This window comes from Pavona decussata, unplaced genomic scaffold (genome assembly GCF_977016875.1).
Source record: "Pavona decussata unplaced genomic scaffold, jaPavDecu1.1 SCAFFOLD_84, whole genome shotgun sequence".
Taxonomy (NCBI): domain Eukaryota; kingdom Metazoa; phylum Cnidaria; class Anthozoa; order Scleractinia; family Agariciidae; genus Pavona; species Pavona decussata.
The window spans coordinates 4,339,586-4,358,157 of record NW_028145502.1 but is presented as its reverse complement, the minus strand read 5'-3'; the positions used below and the strand labels follow the sequence as shown (position 1 = coordinate 4,358,157).

Sequence of the window (18,572 nt, the reverse complement as noted above, 5' to 3'; positions counted from 1 at the left end):
ACAAGGATGAATATATTTGTGGTTTAGTCAGTGATTTTTAGTTTTTTTAACAGAGAATTTGAAGGTTGAAACAGCTCATGATCTCAAAACAGCGAGGAAATTCGGGTTATATCCGAAACTCCCAAATCATTCTGCAACTCAACTATGAACAGATTTAAATTGGCCATATCATTTAAAAAAAACTTATTCCCCGAACAGGAAAATATTCATTATTGGCTTGAGCCAAATATCCCCACCCCCAAACTCAGTCAAAAATTACATAGTATGAGCTAACTGCGTGTTGTGGGATAACTTTAACACACGGGTTGCATTAGTCGCCGTAATTTCTTATGGCTTGGAATTTATCGTACAAAATTCCCTTGACGTAGGTCGTTGATGACCTGGCTTAATGGGAAATAAGAGGGACTGTGAAGCCCATTTATTCCCATAAATTCTGTACCTTGCAATTACACCACGCAGAAAGACTTATCTTATTTTGGATTTAACAATAATTAGGTGTAATTTTACATTATTTTTAGGAGTGAATACTACACGCGCTCGAATTCACTGTGAATTGAAATAGGGTCGAAGAAACCAAAAGGACATCGAATAGTGACAGTTCATACAATGCTTGCTCCTGCGGAAATTTCTTACCGAGTTATACAATTTCCTCTCATTCGTTACTGTTTATTTAACTTAATTAAGGTCTACTGAAACTCTCGGTGTAGAATGTACTTGATTTACAGGGTTCTTAAATACAGGACTGATCTTAAAGAATAAACGCTGGCAAAATGTGTGTTATGTAACAGCCAATTTTTGACAATTTAGTCAACTTGGTAATCTACAAATTTCGCAAATGCACGAGTGTTAAGTTGTCTTGAGAGGCACCTGTCATTAAATAGAAACAATATTGATTAATTGAAAATGGTGACAACTCTATAGGGTTGGACGAGGGCCACTTTACATTGCAATGGTGTACTCAGATACCATACAGCTATTTCAATTAACGTTGTCGGATTAAAATCAAGCTAAAAGACAAGACCGCAATGTTTTGGGGGATTATTTTTTATGAATGATTTCATCAAAATCATCCCTGCACGTGCAGGTCATTGTACTGCTAATTACAACCTATTGTCTTCTCCGGGCATGTCTATTTTTTTTGATGAATTTATTCATAAAAATCCCACGTAAACTTTCGGTCTTGTCTTTTAGCTTCATGCCTTGAACTGACAACGTTAGTTGAAATGACTGTATACACGAAGCCGAAAACATTAGTTATCCCTACAATCTTGAACAATTCAAACGAAAAATCCAGACCTGCCCCCCCCCCCCCCCCCCCATTTCCGCATTGATGGAAAAATGGCGCGTTTTGCAGTGCACGTGAATTAATCATTGACTTTGGGGGAAGAGGGTGTAAATTTCTCTCTTTATTCTGGCCAACATTGTAGAGTTTGTGGTGGTGATGTCCTATGGCTTTCAAAAAGAGATTCCTAGGGGTTATCTGATTTTAGACTATCCGTTCTAGTTATGATGCAGAATGCTCCCTTCCCACCCCCAACCCACAAAAGCATCCCAGGCAAACTAAAACAATAATATGATGTCCATATAATTATTTATTTTCAGTAGCTAGTTTTCTTTCATGTTCTGTACAAGGGTGAGGTAACATTTAAGGCTGAACTAAACTTACTGAAAACAGAACCGAAACACTTCCAACTAACTGGCAAACGAGAACAGCTTTGTTCAACTACACTAAAAAAGGTTCATTTCTCAATTGCAAATTAATAAAATTCTTATATTCCCTAAATTATTAACTGAGCTCACTGTGTGAACTTTTTTCGTTTTTTTTTTTAATTGATCAGTAGCAAGTTACAACAGAGTAACGTTTCATTTTCGTATCATTTTTATTTGATTACTTTCCAAAAGCACAACACAGCGGAATAGAGTGTTGGTGTTTGGAGCGGTTGATGCGATTCTTCTAAGCCTAAAGGCTGGAAGGCTGGAAGAACTTTGTAAGAGTAGTACGTGCGCTATATCACAGGAACGTTCTACCACTAGATTCAGTTATCCGTATAATGAGTAACGTCCACAAAGCCTTTACAGATCCAAAGAAGGCTTGACATTTGCTGATAAGATGGATTTACTTGGCTTTAGCTATCCACGCGAACGATTGCACTTTGATGCTTTCCTTTTCCATATTAGGAATGAAGTCAAGTTGTGACACACTCTGACGCACTACACTGGCTTGGAAAATCCATGTTAGGAAATTGCACTTTTTGGTTTCTCGTTTCCATATAAGGAACGGCGTTAAATTGACGTTTTCTATGGCTTGGAAAATCCATATTTATAGTACATTTTGATGGGTGTTTGTTTCCATGTAAGGCTAGCTCAATAAAACCATTTTGATGGGTTCTCTTTTCCATATAAGGAATGACTTGTTAAAACCATAGTAGGAATTACATTGCGTTTCTCTGTATGGAATGAGAGCCTTTTGACGAATATTACTGGTTTAGTAATTCGTATAATGATATGCACTTTGATGGATTGCGACATCAACAGCCTCAACACATCACACGTCGACATGAAAACATTCTCTTTGGAAAGTCTCAAGAGGTTGTCCCGGTCCGTTCGTATCACATCTCAACGCGCACAGATGTGTATAAATCGTACTAAAGCGCGGCCTACTTGGCGGTAAAATGTCCCAGCACTCTTTCATTAAGACAAACATTCTACTTGGACAGCCACTCGGGCATGGTAACAAAACATGTTCTCTAATACGCTCCATCACCTCTTCGTCTGTGTACCCAAAATGGGGCCTGCAACCAAACGAAAAGATCTCCCAGAGCACCACTCCAAAGGACCATATATCAGTCTCTACAGTGAACCTGTAATTCAGGACCCCCTCTGGAGCCATCCAGCGGATGGGCATAGGGGGCCTATTACCAGAACGTTGATAGTCATCTAAGAAAGGATTTCGTGATAAAGCTACGTCTGTAATTTTGACAGTCATACGGGGCCCTACCATACAATTACGAGCTGCTAAATCACCGTGGATGTAATTATGTTGCGAGATGTAATTCATGCCCGCAGCAACTTGAATAGCAATCGATAATTGTTCGTAGTACGTCAGAGTTTCCGGATCGTCATCATCGTCGACCGGGCTCTCTAACGGCGAGTTTTCAACGAGGTATTCATATAGGTTGCCATACTCCACGCACTCGTACAAGATGCACGTTGGAGGCCCGTTATAGCAAACCCCGATAATAGTCATAACGTTGGGATGGCTGAACTTGGACCAAGTCTCCGCCTGTTTTAGAAAGCTCTCACGGTTACTTGAGGACGAGCTACTTCGGAGAACTTTGGCGAGAATGGGTCGAGTTGTTTGTACGCCATCAACCTTCTCCAAAACTTCACCTTTGCACAGTTTGCCAAATTCCCCTTCACCCAAATCTTTGATAAATCGGACGGTTTCGCGTCGCATCTCTTTGATCTAGAAGATAAGAAGTAAACGAAAATTTAAGAGGGGTAAACATGCAACCACTGCCAAGCGCGAGAAAACATGCAATCGGTGCCGAACGCGGGAAAACATGAAACTGGTGCCAAGCGCGGGAAAATATGCAACCGATGCCAAGCGCGGGAAAACATGGAACCGGTGCCAAGCGCGGGAAAATATGCAACCGGTGCCAAGCGCGGGAAAACATGCAACCGGTGCCAAGCGCGGGAAAATATGCAACCGATGCCAAGCGCGGGAAAACATGGAACCGGTGCCAAGCGCGGGAAAATATGCAACCGGTGCCAAGCGCGGGAAAACATGCAACCGGTGCCGAACGCGGGAAAACATGAAACTGGTGCCAAGCGCGGGAAAACATGCAACCGGTGCCAAGCGCGGGAAAATATGCAACCGATGCCAAGCGCGGGAAAACATGGAACCGGTGCCAAGCGCGGGAAAATATGCAACCGGTTCCAAGCGCGGGAAAACATGCAACCGGTGCCAAGCGCGGGAAAATATGCAACCGATGCCAAGCGCGGGAAAACATGCAACCGGTGCCAAGCGCGGGAAAACATGCAACCGGTGCCAAGCGCGGGAAAACATGCAACCGGTGCCAAGCGCGGGAAAATATGCAACCGATGCCAAGCGCGGGAAAACATGCAACCGGTGCCAAGCGCCAAAGTAGCCGTGGTAGCATCTCGCCGTATGAACCAATCTCGTACCCAGAGTCCTCAGGCTCTTTGGCCAGCGGTTAATCGCCAGGAAAGACTCTGGGGAACTGAAATTTTGTCTAAATTTTTTGCTTGGCTGCTCTGTAACGGTTTCCATTGTTTTACCGCAGAAATCCTGCGGTAACAAAATTCAGTACCCCAGAGTCTTTCCTGGCGACCAATCGCTGGCCAAAGAGCCTGAGGACTCTAAGTTCGAGATTGCGTATGAGCGAGCTGCAGCAAAACACGAACAAGCCGGTCACGATTGTTCTCTTTCCTGATTTAAACAAAAAAACCTCTGACATTATTACATCGTCCACTCTTAATGATCGTTGATCCTTGGTTTGAAGCATGCTGCAGTTTACTTAGCTAATTATACATCTTAACAAAACACAGCTTAAGCAAGACAAAACTTTACACGGGGTTCTTCGTACTGATTTTCACGCATTTTTGTCTGTTTCAGTCATAAGAATTTGTTGAATAAAATCTTACGCGCAAAGCACTTTTGAACTGTACGTTTGATAAAAGCAAGAACGAAAAAAAAAACCAAAGCTTACCAAAGGTTTGCCAGCTACTGGCACAAGCGGTGTAGCAGCAGACTGGCCGGCCTGGTACATGATCTGTTTATGACAACGCCAACAGATGAAAATCACAACTGAAGAGAACACGATTGCAAACAGCAGACATGGAATCACCGTGTACAGGATGCTGGCAACTTGTACTGGCGGCGGATCCTCTATAAAACAGAAAGGAGAAAAAGAACAGTTGGGTGCAGCCGTGCACAACTGTTTTTGTCGATTGTTTGAAGGGTGGATTAATTCCACGAACTTTATTAGGCTGATTTAAAAGAGTTACTGTGTCAGTCACTTCCAGCAATGCCCCCCCCCCCCCCCCCGGCATTAAGATTGTTTGAAAAGAAACCGGTAAATACCCTACGGCGGGGACAAACAAGCTGTTAAAATGCCCCACGGTTCAACTGATTTAAGATTAAATAAAAGCACAAGTTGATTTCTTCGTGTCCGGGCTTATCTGCATTCTAATGAAAGCTAATTCAGGCCAAACTAAGTCTCGGATTTAGTCTTTTTTCTCGGTCGTTCTGTGGATTTACCATCCCATTTTTGTACTCAATCACAAACTCATCGCCTTTGCCAATGAACTTAACATGGAAAGGAAGTGACAATGCTGTGAGATGAAAATCGCGGCAGCGGGGGCCATCAAATGCCCCGGGGTTGATTACTGCCCCAACCCCAAGCAAATTTACCGTCCGTAGCTCCGACTTTGCCCAGCTGCTTCGAACACCTTAACTAACTTTTCAATAGAAGACCACACCCAAGTTACCTATCCTGCCCACGTGCAATACCCTCTTTCCCAACTATTCAAAATCTTAATGAAACCCTTGGCAGTACGGAAAAATGTCCCACTAATACCTGGGGTACCGGGAGTAAAGTCTTTGTGAAGTCTTTACTAAATCAGTCACAACATACGTGTGACTTTACAATCAATAACCAAAGATATCCAGAGGGTGAGATCGAACGTCAGCATATACAAGGCGCCTCTGGTTGCCGCCTCAGTCCATATGTGATCTCACCCCACCCTCCCAGACCAATACACACAAAGACCAGACCACAACACCGGGAACTACGTCCCCTAGAGGGAGGAGAGGGAGGGGTACCGCTGAAAAAGTTCCTGTCACTCACCACAGCGTGAGATATCACAGAAGTCAAACTCTGTGTCCGCATCTGTAGTGAAACACCATGGCTTTATCTTCTGTCCACCAGGATTTCTACAAAAGTTGTGCCCACCGCCAATCTCGGGATGATCCTCTGATGACAAAATGTGGAAATGAGGTTTGGTGGAATTCCATGCCTGGCATACAAAACCCTTCTCCGTTACGCTGACGTTTGCATGGAAATCTTTTCCTGTTCCTGTGTAACATCCCGTGACTGGGGAAGCTGAAAACAAAAGCAGAAATTTAGAACTACTCCATCAGAAATAACACTATTACTTCGCTTCCATGTCAGACTAATATTTGTTTGTTTGAATCCAAAGAAGCGGATCTCAATGAGCCATTCAGAACTTTCAGGCTCAACAAATACACCCAAATGGCGTCACGAGCGAGTAACACAAGAATGACTCTGCTCTGTCTTCTAATTATTATTTCACAAAACTTAGCAGTGAAACAAAACTGCCGTCGATTTGTTAATTTTACAACAACTGTCAAAATTCTCGCGCGCTGATTGGCTCATAGCTATTGTCCATAAGAGTACAGACTAAAAATGACGTCAGATGTAACGCGCGCGCTTTCTCAACAGAGAATAAAGCTAATCCCGCTCGTACTTTTTCCATGTTTTAAGAGTTTTAGATCCGAGTTTACCGCGAACAGCTGGAGGTCACGTGACCAGTCTTCGCGTCACTTTGAGGTTTTCGACGTGCGTTTTCAACGTGGAGAGGTAGGTTTTCACGCATGTCATTTACCTGAAAGCTTTAAGCGTATAACTCTTGTTTTATCTCACGTAATGATACAAAACTCTTGTGGAGCAAGTCTTTATCCTATAACAGAGGCACAAATTCGGGCGAAATGCTAAATTTGATAAATCCTATTGGATCTTAAAAACAAGTGCCATTCATGGCTGCTGATTCAAAATGGCGGCCGTAAATTTGCAAGAAGAACGAAACTGAATAACGTTTGAACGTCGAACCGCAAACGGGTAAACGCAAACCGTCATTAGCGGTAAACTCGGATCTAAAACTCTCTAAAATCAACAAATCGACGGCAGTTTTCTATGGTATATACTCTTATAGACCATAAAATGATACCATAAAATGTTCAAAACTTAGCTGTGAACACACGCTATCCACTTGAGTTTCACGAAAACGTAGCCTGCAACCACCGGTAAATACAATTGACTCCGTCTGCGGGGCTGGCTACGGAAACGGGGTTATGCTTCAGTCTGCGTGCGAGCGGAAGTGAAGTGGGATTTAATGAGATTAGCTGAAGACTACTGTACTGTTAAATGACACCAACCTTTCTTGCGGATTTCCGTTTTCTGAGGTTTTTGGATCCACGGTTCATTGACGCCCAGCTTGATACAATTCTTACCCTCCTTCGTCCCGCTACGCGGCAAGGTATCACAAACAGGGAAAAGCACATCCTGTAACAACTGACTTTCAGCAATTTTATACTCCTTGGCGCAGATCTTAGTGCGCAGGACCTCGCACTCCTCGTAGCAAATTTCCCGCGGTTTCGGGTCAGGCGATGACGTATCACAGCTTTTGAACAGATAATGACAGAGCAGAGGTTGGACAAACGGACGGCAACGCTGGCTGATCTCTTTGTACGTCCGTATATTGTCATATGCCTTGCTGAGTTTTCTCTCAATGTTCTCGAGTTTTTCGTAACTTTTGATGTAAACCGGGACGCCTTTTAAGAGCCTTTTGCAAACTGACCCATTGTACCTGACGCAGGTGCCGTTCTCTGGGAATGTTGGGGGTGTTGGAATTTCTCTGCGAAGACAAAATGTAATTAAATGATTACAACAAAACAAAGGTATTTTCAGATGACGACTTTACAGTAAGCTAGCTCTCCATAAGGCATTTATCTCCCTCTGATGACCTTTATAAAGAGGTGTCTGACTCCACCTTGTCTGGAACCGGGAAGGGGCGGATTCTGCCCGCTCCCACTTTGAACGTATATTTAAAGCAAACACTCCCAATTTTCTTGGTCTTTTCAGAAATTTATCTGGGAACAATTTGGTGTAAAAGGACAGCGCTCACTGAATTTGAAGTTACTATGGCAACTAAATTTTGACGAGCAGTTTTGTCAGAAATAGCAATATTCCTGAAAGATGTATTTTTTCAGTCATTGACATTGCCACACTCGGATAAAGAAAATTCCGAGTTCTTCTAACAAAGAGTCGCAAAGGTCATGGGTTCAAATCACATTCAAGCCTGAATTTATTTCAGGCTTTCTTTTCGCAGCCACTTCAAGTTTGGTACACGATTGCAGTGACTTTTCTTCTATTTAATCTAGAAGTGGCTTCAAAATACAAGGTGCGGCCGAGTTTTTGTTGTTGTTGTTGTTTTTTGTTTTTGTTTTTGTTTTTTTGTTATTGTTGTTTTTGAAGCAAGTTGAGATGTTTTGAAAATGGGATGCAACACTCCTAAAGTGTTTGATATTGTTGTTTGTGAACTTTTTCCATCAATACTTCTGTCTTTCCATGTCACTTGTTTCTCACTTACAGATCGCTGGCGGTTGTTTCTTCCTCCTGTTTGTCACTTGATCCTCTGTACTGAGGATTGGATTGTTTGGACTGATCAGGATTAAATTCTGTTGAAAAAATTGTAGACTTCCTTAGTTAAGACACATTAAAGACCTGGTTCCCATAAATGCAGTCATTCTTATTTCCAAACCTCTTATCCTATGTCACATGATACTAATTTTCAGACAACTTTATAATTTATTCAAAAACTCATTAATAATTCATAAGCCATTGACCTATCAAATGCTCCATAAAACATCACATGTAGTGGTTTTAAAACCCGATAAAACCTCCTCCTTATTAGTATGCGGTGTTTAATGTTTTTGTCGTATGGTAATTTCCAACGTTCACAAAAGCATCATTGTTATGAACTCTCTTGAGACACGCTTTTCCAGGAATGTTTTTGAAGCCGTTCAAAAAACTCGCAGCATGTGTTTTATCGGGTCTAAAACCACTCGGCTGGGCCTTGTGGTTTTAAATCCCAATAAAATACTGCTGCTCGTGTTTTAAACATTACTAAATTATGGGTTCATCCAAAACATTTCTTTGACTATAAAACATCATCATTTTAACCCTTAAAGCCATAAAAGAGATCAGCATCAAATTTCTCCTTTTAATATCAATGCTTATTCATTCCCTGAGGTCATGAGACAGGATACGATCATCCAAGGTGAATTTTCTTGATATTTTAATAACTTCTCCCCAATACTTTTATAAGAAGATTATGGGGACAAGATGGGAGACTTGTTCTTCGATATGAGGGATTAAAGGGTTAATACTAAAAAGTGAAAACATCTATCTTACATGTACTACATCAAAAATATTAATTCCTATCAAGTACGAAAATTTTATTTGTGACATTACTTGTCTTAGAATCAAAATTACAACAAAATAATATTACCAAAATTCCTTAAAAGCAGTAAGCATAGTAGTATTTATTTACCAATAACTAGAAACGTACAACTTTATTTTGAAACATACACCTAAAAAAGTTTTTGCCCCAAAGAATAAAAAAATATTATTTTACCTTGTTTTGAAGTAGAATGTGGTGAAGTGGTTTCTTGAAACAAAACAAAAAGGTTGTGTTAATAAAGTGTTTCACTTGCTAGTGACATAAGCATTAGCATGAGGGAAGCATAAGTTAAGTGAAAATGGGCGAACATTAGCACAAGTTATAAGATTTTTACGTTGAGTGAATAGGGGTGAGTGTCATTGGAAGCAAAAGAAAAAGGAATAATTGATTGAGTATTATTAAAAACTGGATCATTGTATAATGCAATTCCAGGGATTTGATTGGCTTAGCGGCCAAAAATAAATAACCACTACAAATCAAGGGCCATGGGATGTGACCCTAAACATGGAGAAACACATAACAAGCCTTCTAAAAGCCTTACCATGGATTAACTCTGTTTGTGATGTTGTCGGCTTTGGTGTCACTAGAAAGAAATATCAATGTTGTTAACTAACTGTCCACTGAAAAGTTTAAAACCCTTGTCCAATGGGTTGAGTGCATTGTTGCCCCCTCCCACCCTCCTCCCCCATCCCACTTCCCCTCCCCCATCCCCACAACCCTTTCCCTGCTCCAAGGGTTCTTCTTCTGTTTCTTTAGCTTTCGGCCTCCACCCATTAAAGCCAACATTACCACAATAAATCCCAACCTCATCTACCTCCTAGTTGTCCAGTGTACGAAAGTTTAACTAGTTGGATTAATTGAAATTTTCTCTTATTTTAAGCATGAAAACCTGTCTTGGAAAATCAAGTGTACACATACACAATTTTTTTTTTTTGTTTTTACTACAGTATTTGAGGGTGGGGGAAGAAATCTCCAGCAACAACTGCATAGACCTTTATCACACAGCGGCTACGTTGAGTCTCAGGGGAATAAAAAGATCTGTTTTTGTACAGCAAGCTGGCTTGCACTGAATTCACGTCTGGCCAAGCAAAAACAAAGCTTTTTATTCCCCTGAGACCCAACATGGTCGCCGAGTGATGAGGGTCTATTACATTACATTCCAGGATTTACTCTCAACTCCACACCAAAACAGAAAACATCAGAGGTTTTACATACCATTTACGGTGAGAAAAGCTTGAGTGCTAATGGTTCCTTCTGAATTATTTGCCACACAAATGTAAGATCCTTTATCGCTCAGTTTTGCTTCACGAATCCTTAATCTCAAGCCCCAGCTCCTAAGAAACCAAACAAAACAATTTTTTTAAAATAAAGTGGCTTTCTGTGTTATTTGTTTTGTCTTGGATTCAGTGATACCATTAATAATAATGACCGTTTTTTAAATACCATTGCAGTTAAAAGCTGAATTACAGGGATAAAACACAAGCTTCAAATATTAACACTAATATAACTATATACACTGCTATAATATGAAATAAGTACATTTACACTCTGTGCCCTAGTTGACAAAAGGTAATAAATGAATCCGAACGCTTTGTGCGGCGCATGTTCCTGTTGTTACATGCTTTGGTAAATTACAGGTCGTCTCTGACCTAAGGTTGTGGCCGTGGGTGTGTCCTGTGCTATTGGGTAGTAAAAAGTGATTTGGGTGGTTACTATTATGTAATTTGTGAGTGTATTTGGTGCATAACTAATTCCCAAAACCCAACTTACTTTTTCAGAAGGATAAATGATCTACTCCTATTTCTGATTGGTTTTCCATTCCTATACCATGTTATGTCTGGTGTGGGATTGCCGCTAGCATAACATTTGAATGTTGCCCTTTCGCCCTCCACAACAGTTTCATTATTTAGAGGTTTGTCAAACACTGGTGCTGTTGGAGAAAACCTTGCATTAATATTGATTACTTGTGTCTTTCAGACTTGAACACATACATACATACATACTAAAATATCATCTTTGCCCACAGAGCTTTTCAAAGATAATACAAGATATAAAAAAACAAGCACTAACTAAAAGGCATATGATAAAAATAACTAGTAACATAAAACTTTAATAATAAATACAAGAATTCATAAGCTGACATCAACAAAAAATTTTAAAAAGTCACCAAGACGTTTGTAGCTGGATTCACGAAAGTCAATTTTAGCTTAAGATGAATTCTATATATGGTTTCATAACAATAAACACATTATTTTATACCAGTAGTATTAATATAAATTATTTAAGCCAGGAAGGTGTTGTAAAAGTACAAATAATTATTAAAGTCTCACTTTTGGCCAAAACTATGGTTTCTGTGAGCACTACACATAACGTTAACTTGGGGCTTTTTTGTCATTTCCATGACAGATCTTAAAATTTCAGCTATGAATCAAGTGCATCCCAAAATGTTAAGAAATATACATAATATGGGGGTGTTTCTAGAGGTACATGTAATCCTCTTTTCTCATTCAGAAAATGCCCCAGATATCATGCGTTGGTTGGAGTGCATTTTATCCGCAGGATAGTGATTTATCCACTGGATAGAGTTATCCGCTCTTTGAAAAACCAGAGCCAGAATGTCACAAAATTCAATACCATTTGACCTTTCTCCTATCTCCAGACTTGCGTCAAGTACAACCACAACACAACTATGCCAGAACACAAATATATGCACACACTACGTCATAACATTCAACTATTTTGTACTTTAAAACCGAAGTTGGACTGCAGAAAAAAAGTTTAATTTTTAAGTGAATTTATTCTTGACTGAGGGATCACAAGAGTAACAAAAAGAATATTAAAAATGATGTATTAATCAGTAAATGACAGAGGCATCCTCGGAAAAAAAATCTGAGTGCTCCTATCAGGAGTGGAGTCACCTAAGATCTTCCAATTACTAGTTTGGATGCTCTACCACTGAGCTACAGGAGACTTGTATATTATACTTAATAATTATAAAAAAAAATGCTAAGCCCATCTGCCGCCAGAGAGAAGCCACTTCTCCTGACAGTGCAATTCAAGGGTCGTTTACACAACAGGTAACAAAATAATGGTACAGACCTGTTAAAAAGTGGTATGGTACCCATAATTTTTGTAAAGAAATGTCCATGCTGTTTTGGGTCCATAATCAAACAATAAAAACAAAAGATGAAACACACCTTTGCAATCTGGACAAAACTTGGTGTGATTTGACAACTGTGAGCTAAAAAGAGGATATAAATGATTCACGATTAAGGCTGTAACAAAGACTTCCATCACAGGAATAAAATATTTTTGATACCTGCGCAATAGCACCCAAGGAGAATGAATACTGAAAAGTTCAAGATAAACAATGTTCAACACACCCACTAAATTGTGATCAGGTTTCTGTTGTGATTTGTTGTTGTTGTTGTTGTTTTTTAGCTACTACAAAAGGCCCAATCACATGTTAATTAAATAGTGGAAATCTAGTGTTTTTAAATAGCTGTCTGTACATGTACAGGTTATTTTATCTTGAGTCCTGCTATTGCAAAATACAGACCTGAAAACATTCACTTGGTGAGTGTGGGGGGGGGGGGAGGGTTACACATTTGGAAGTATGGCAGTTAACTGTTTGTCAGATGACTTATTTGGTACCTATTAAGGGTAAAAATATATTATGGTACTTTCTGGAACAACACTTTTTTATGAAAATGGCTTTCAAACTTCATTGGGAGATAAATTCCGAAATCTTTCCATAATCTTCAGCAATTTTCCAAGACCTTTAAAATTTTATATCTCTATCACAAGCTAGCTTGGTGCTCCCATAGTATTATTGTTAAATGTTCGATTATGTTCAATTGTGAGAATAACGATCTGGATCAAAACAACTGGTCTTCGATTGAGTCTGGTTATTGAATGTTTGATTAGATACTCCTAGTGGAAATTTTGACCAGTTGTGGAGTACAGTCAAACCTCTTTATAATGGACACCAAGGGGACAGGAATAAGAGAATGTATTGTAGAGGTGTCCATTTTAGAGAAGTAGGCTTTATATAAATTTCGGTCAGTCAGGGAACAAGTCAACTGTCCGTAATAGAGAGGTGTCCGTATTATAGAGGTGTCTGTAAGGAGAGGTTCCACTGTATGTCACAGTGCCAAGGTTGTCAACCATGATTAGACTAGGCCATTGACAAACAGTTCATAACCTGTACATGTGCATAAGCTTACACCACCAAAACACAGCTGTGTTTATATCAATACCACATTGGGCCAGAGAATTGACATATCTGTACAATCCTAATGCAGCTACGTCAGAACAACCATAAATCATGCTTTAACAACAGGGGGCACCATTTGAGCCGTCCAAGCAAAATGGACATCTTTCACCATGTCACGGGCATTTCACTTACAAGTCTATTACATAATTACTGAGCAGGAAGATAGAATCGCTAATCAAAATCTTATTATCCAGTGATTCTCAGAAGACATGTTTCTAATCGTTGAAAAAGAAACATCGATATCTGTTCTCGATCATGTTTATTGTTCTATCTAAGAACTCGCCATCATAATTTTCCTGCAAAAATAAAAGTCGATCGTGATCGAAGCTTTCGATTGAAGCTTCTAGAATGAGAACCAAACAACAATATAACTGCAGGTTGGTGAAGCGAGCGCAAACGCATGCAAATTTACTCTAAGGATCGACTTATGCGTTAATTTTTGCCCTTTGTTCATTGCATTTACACTTCAAAGAAGAACAATAAAATCTTCCGAGCGGCACAGTCTAAAACAAACTACTCAGCTATTCAGAGACTGAAGGGAACAATACAACCAAGCCAGTAAGGCTCTAAATTTTAAACACACACAACGATTTTAAGACCAATTCACGTGAATTACTCGTTTCTGGCGCTTTTTTCAATGACCCTCTAATTTCCCGAGGTCACAGCCAAATGGAAAATGCATATATGTCGGATTATCCACCGGCGATTAGAAGAGAATCAAAAGAAGACAGATTCGATCCATCAATTACAACAATGCGAAACGAACAAACTAGTGACTCGGCAACAACAGCGCTCGCGCTGAATAGGCTTTGTGTTGTGCGAATGGTAAATCTCGCTCTCACGGTAAAATTCACTTATCTAAAATTTCAAACAGGCCGTCTGAACTTTTTCAATCATTGCACGGACGCAGCTGGCCCGAAGAGAATTTCTAAGGAGCTATTAGTTTTCAAAGCTTCGCCGCTGTTCTCTGCACGAGAGAAAGAAATGCGATAGCTATGCTCGACCAAAGCAAAGGAAATTAATAAAAGTTTTATTGGGCATAGACGTCTCAATGGAGGAACGCGATCGGCATGATGAATGACTGAGTGAAAACGCCTTTCAGAAAGCGTGCCCAAAGTACTTTTCTCGCCAATCTTGTTATATACAAAGCGAAATTTGCATGGATCTCACATACCACGTCAAGTCTAATTATTTCATACATTAAACAAGCAAACACAGAGCTAATATAAAAACAAAACAACGCTTTACACTCCGTAGACCTTACCTGGGAGAATCGATTGATCGTTTGTGCTGGAATCCCGTGAGTGAGCTCCCTAGAAAACAGAAATGCAAGACGATATGATTAGCACGGGCATTCATCGAGAAAGCAGATGGTTTCAGCCGTCGGGGTGAAGCCAGCGATCGCGATTCGTAAACGTAATAAATAAAGCTTTATTTCTGTTTCTAACGCTACTGTACTCTAAATCCCTTTAACTAAACACTCGATGGATGACCAAAAAGCGATTTCCCGAACCAGTTATGCAGTATTTTGGGAAAAGGTGCTGAAATATTCATACTCCAGTAATTGCACCGTAAATTGACGAACGCACAATATCAAACAAACAGATTTTTCGATTCTACTACGTACAGTACTTGCACGATCGGCTCTCACTTACCAGACACTAGCCACAGATAAAATACCCAAAATAGACTATTCAGCGATTTAAGGCCCATATCGCCGTAGCTTCAAGGCAAAGCCATTATATTTTCAAGTCTACAAGCCGAACAAACCCTCACACACCGTGCTTGGCACAAACAAAAGGTCTGCATGTGATCTTCTGGAGCGCGATTTGAGATTATTATGGGATTAGCGGTGGAGCTGAAAAACACGTCTCCATTTGACAGACAGAAAGGTCAAATCGTCGTGTCACTGTCGATTATTGGCTGGCTCGACAAATAACCAGACAAAGCCAGAGTTTCCGTTCATTTACATTTAAATATTTTGTCTATTTGCCCCATTAACACTGCCATCCATTTTGTTTTGCTTCCTTCCTTCGGTTTATCTTGTAGGTCAACATCGCGCTGAAAAGAAAACCTTCCCAAAGCCTTTTAAGTCATTTTCACGGGTTACCATAGAGTAGCTTTTTGTCTGTCAACACTGTCAAAGTTTATGTCAAACACGCGAAGATCGTCGGAAAATTCACTGACGGGTTTTGAAATGTAGCACGACAGCATTGTGGAACTTTCAGCTCGTTACGTGCGAGAATTCCAAGAAATTGCGGCCATAATTGCACTGTTTTTGCTAGAAGCTTGCCTCCACAATGATACTTGCCAAGGGCAAAATCAGTTTGTTTTGGCGAAAGTTAGCGACTTTGAGTGACAGTTCTGGTAAAAGGTACATTGAAAGGCGAGACTGACAAACGTTCAAAAACAAACTTTAAAGAATATTTTTTAATTAGCAACTTGAAATATTCTTTTTCGGCAAGTCGAAGTGAGGTTCTGAAACGCCCCCTTTACGTGGTCACAGAATAGGATTGATGCCTAATCTGTTTTGTTTACGTTTACAGCGGCGAAAAGTGGTTTTTGCTTTGTCTTCAGCTGCGCTGTACCGTAACATTTTTGCAAACAAAAAAGGGTGCTAAAAGGCTTGCTTTCCATCACAACTCAGATAAAAACATTGCCCCGCGGCAACCTTGTGCTTCTCACTTTTAAGTTTCCGAAGACATGTCTGGGGTGTATCACTGGATCCTTAAAGTCCACTTCTTCAATTATTTCTTGGCGCCTAAAAGTCTGAGATAAGAATTTTTCAAATCTCAAGAAAATATCTTCGTCGGAAACACGGGACAAAGCGAAGCTACAACTTCCTGGGCTGATGCCACATCCGGTTTTACTTTGAAAAAATAACATTTCTTTTCTTTAATCGTTTAAATCTATATTCTTTGTCAGTTTCTATAATGAAGAATTAACGTTGCCAGGGTAATGGGCTCCTGACGTTGCAACGCGCTTCCTTACCTAGTACCTTAACCATATGACAGTGAAGTGGCCTAAGCCGCAGAGTCTGATGATAATAAAAAGACATAGCATGGTTTAATCTACATTCCTATTTACCAAGGGGTTTGGAGATTGCGAAAATTACAACTGAAAAATGAACTTACAGTGCACTCAATTTCGATATTCCCGAACCGACTGAGATCAGGGTACGAGATTACTCAATAGTGCTTTATTCCAAATAACAATATTGTCACCCTTTTGTGGGAAATAGAAAATGGCAAGCGAGTTATGTATACCCCCGCATTTCGTTTTGTTGATTATTTTCTTTTCTTCTCGCAAAAAATAGAACTGATCCTGGGGATAATTAAGTATGGGCGAATCCAGCAAAAAAGGGCGGGGACTGGTACATAGCGCGAGTATCAGGCTTTGGGGGCGGGGAGGGGAGGGAGAAAAAACGAGGGAAAGGCCTCTCCTTGCCTCATCAGTACCCGCCAAGGAAAGCCAGATAAAACAAAAAGGGGTAAAATTGGATTTGTGGGAAGGGGGGGGGGGGGTGGGAAGGGGGAGAAATAAGAAAAAATCGCAATGTTGTTTCAGTCAGGAGCACAAATCTAAATAGCTCAAATAACCACAAGGCTGTTCTGACTGCGGAGAAAACTTAACACGACAGCGACATGATAGAGGCCAAACCGAGAATCAAAAAATGCAACCGTAGCCCACCCGTAATCATTACCACGTGTATTTGGTAGACAACTGACTCGAGGTGGTTGTTCTACTTTTTGCTGTTCTACACTGTGCTGACGTTGAGAGCCAACCAGCTCGAAACAGCTGTCCACGATCCGGTTGCATTTTTTTTTTAATCTCGGTTTCGTCTCTATCATGTCTTAGTCTGTCTCTCAATGACTTTCGTACTAACTACCAAGAGAGGATGACATATTCTAACTGGCCGTAGAAAAATAGTTTTAAAACATACGTAGATCCAATCTCTTCCATCAGTTTGTTGTTGTCGTTTTTTTCTTCGTGTTTTTTTGCCGACCGAGACAGTTATCCATTGCGCATGCCCAGGTGATATGGCTGTGCGCATGCGTAAAGTACTGGCCATACCTGCTTCCATTTTTTCCTGACACCGCCTAAGCGATATTCTGTCGACGACTGATTTATCGCCGTGACAGACAATTTTATGTCTTTCATTTTCCGCAACTCGTTAGCGTTTTCGTTCATCAAATATTTATCTGTCAAGTGCAGCTGTTCAAGAAGCCGATTTACGAATTTTAAAATTGAATGCGAAATATTTTATGTAACTCAATGCATGATTCGATTTCCCTGCGTTTTCATTGGACAAACCGTATCACGTGGCACAAATTAAATCGGACGGGTGAAATCGCGAGAAATAGCCGACAAGGCCGTCGTAGGCCAAGTTGGCTAAAACGAAACGAAAGGAATCAGTTTAATTTTCCAGTGTTCGGAAATTTTGGGCTGAAACTTGCCGAGCAAAACTTTAGATTTTCTTTACAACTAAATGTGAATTTCTGAGGCGATTTAGCTTTTCAGACAGATATCAACAGAAGGGATACCGTTGGGTGCCTTTGAGTTTTACAATGCGTGGAATAAGAACAGACGATAACTACCGTTCAATCTGATATCCGCGCGGGGCACTATTTTTTCAACGTGAAAACGCAAAGAAAGAAAGTCACAATTTTAAGCCGGCTTTAATGGCTTATAATCTAATCTCATCTCTTGCTGTTTTCGCTCTTGGAAAGAGGCGCGCGCTTTTCAAAAATTAATAGGAGGGTTATAACCTTTGCAATGGTGCTGTTATATCGGAAGATAATGTGCAAGGCTGAAAGATCGTCCTTAATATTTACAATTGTCTTCGAAGCTTCGCTTCCGCGGTCAACTGTTCATTTAACAGAATCGAGCATTACCCTCAATATAAGACTTGCCTGAAGGGGTTGAGGAGTCTTCAAAGAGAGAAGTTTTATTGATAAAAAACAGGATACATTTCCGTCAGTTTTGACGCAAAAGGAAGAAAATTTTC

The 18,572-nt window shown here is 40.3% G+C and overlaps 1 protein-coding gene across 2 annotated transcripts; it reads right to left on the bottom strand.

Annotated features, from left to right (window-relative positions):
• Positions 1-1,574: 1,574 nt before the first annotated feature.
• On the bottom strand, positions 1,575-15,594 carry LOC146475575 (inactive tyrosine-protein kinase transmembrane receptor ROR1-like). 2 transcript variants are annotated; one of them, XM_085115969.1, is made up of 12 exons: positions 15,220-15,594; positions 14,829-14,877; positions 12,486-12,529; positions 11,059-11,218; positions 10,504-10,622; positions 9,830-9,871; positions 9,463-9,495; positions 8,416-8,503; positions 7,202-7,680; positions 5,874-6,128; positions 4,734-4,912; positions 1,575-3,466 (listed from the first exon to the last, which is right to left on the bottom strand). In XM_085115969.1, exons 1-12 carry the CDS (start codon positions 15,275-15,277, stop codon positions 2,546-2,548), a joined length of 2,427 nt encoding a protein of 808 aa, XP_084972095.1. In that variant the 5' UTR covers positions 15,278-15,594; the 3' UTR covers positions 1,575-2,545. The 2 variants fall into 2 exon arrangements, with proteins under 2 accessions (XP_084972095.1, XP_084972096.1); XM_085115970.1 differs by having other exon boundaries at positions 5,874-6,119.
• Positions 15,595-18,572: the final 2,978 nt, after the last annotated feature.

Bases quoted from the DNA above. Each gene is read 5' to 3' on its own strand.
- LOC146475575 (XM_085115969.1), bottom strand. From the start codon at position 15,277: ATGGGCCTTAAATCGCTGAATAGTCTATTTTGGGTATTTTATCTGTGG. The intron at 9,872-10,503 runs GTATGTAAAACC...ATTTCTTTCTAG, and splicing joins AGCTTTTCTCACCGTAAATG to TGACACCAAAGCCGACAACA. The intron at 3,467-4,733 runs GTAAGCTTTGGT...CTTATCTTCTAG, and splicing joins CAGTAGCTGGCAAACCTTTG to ATCAAAGAGATGCGACGCGA.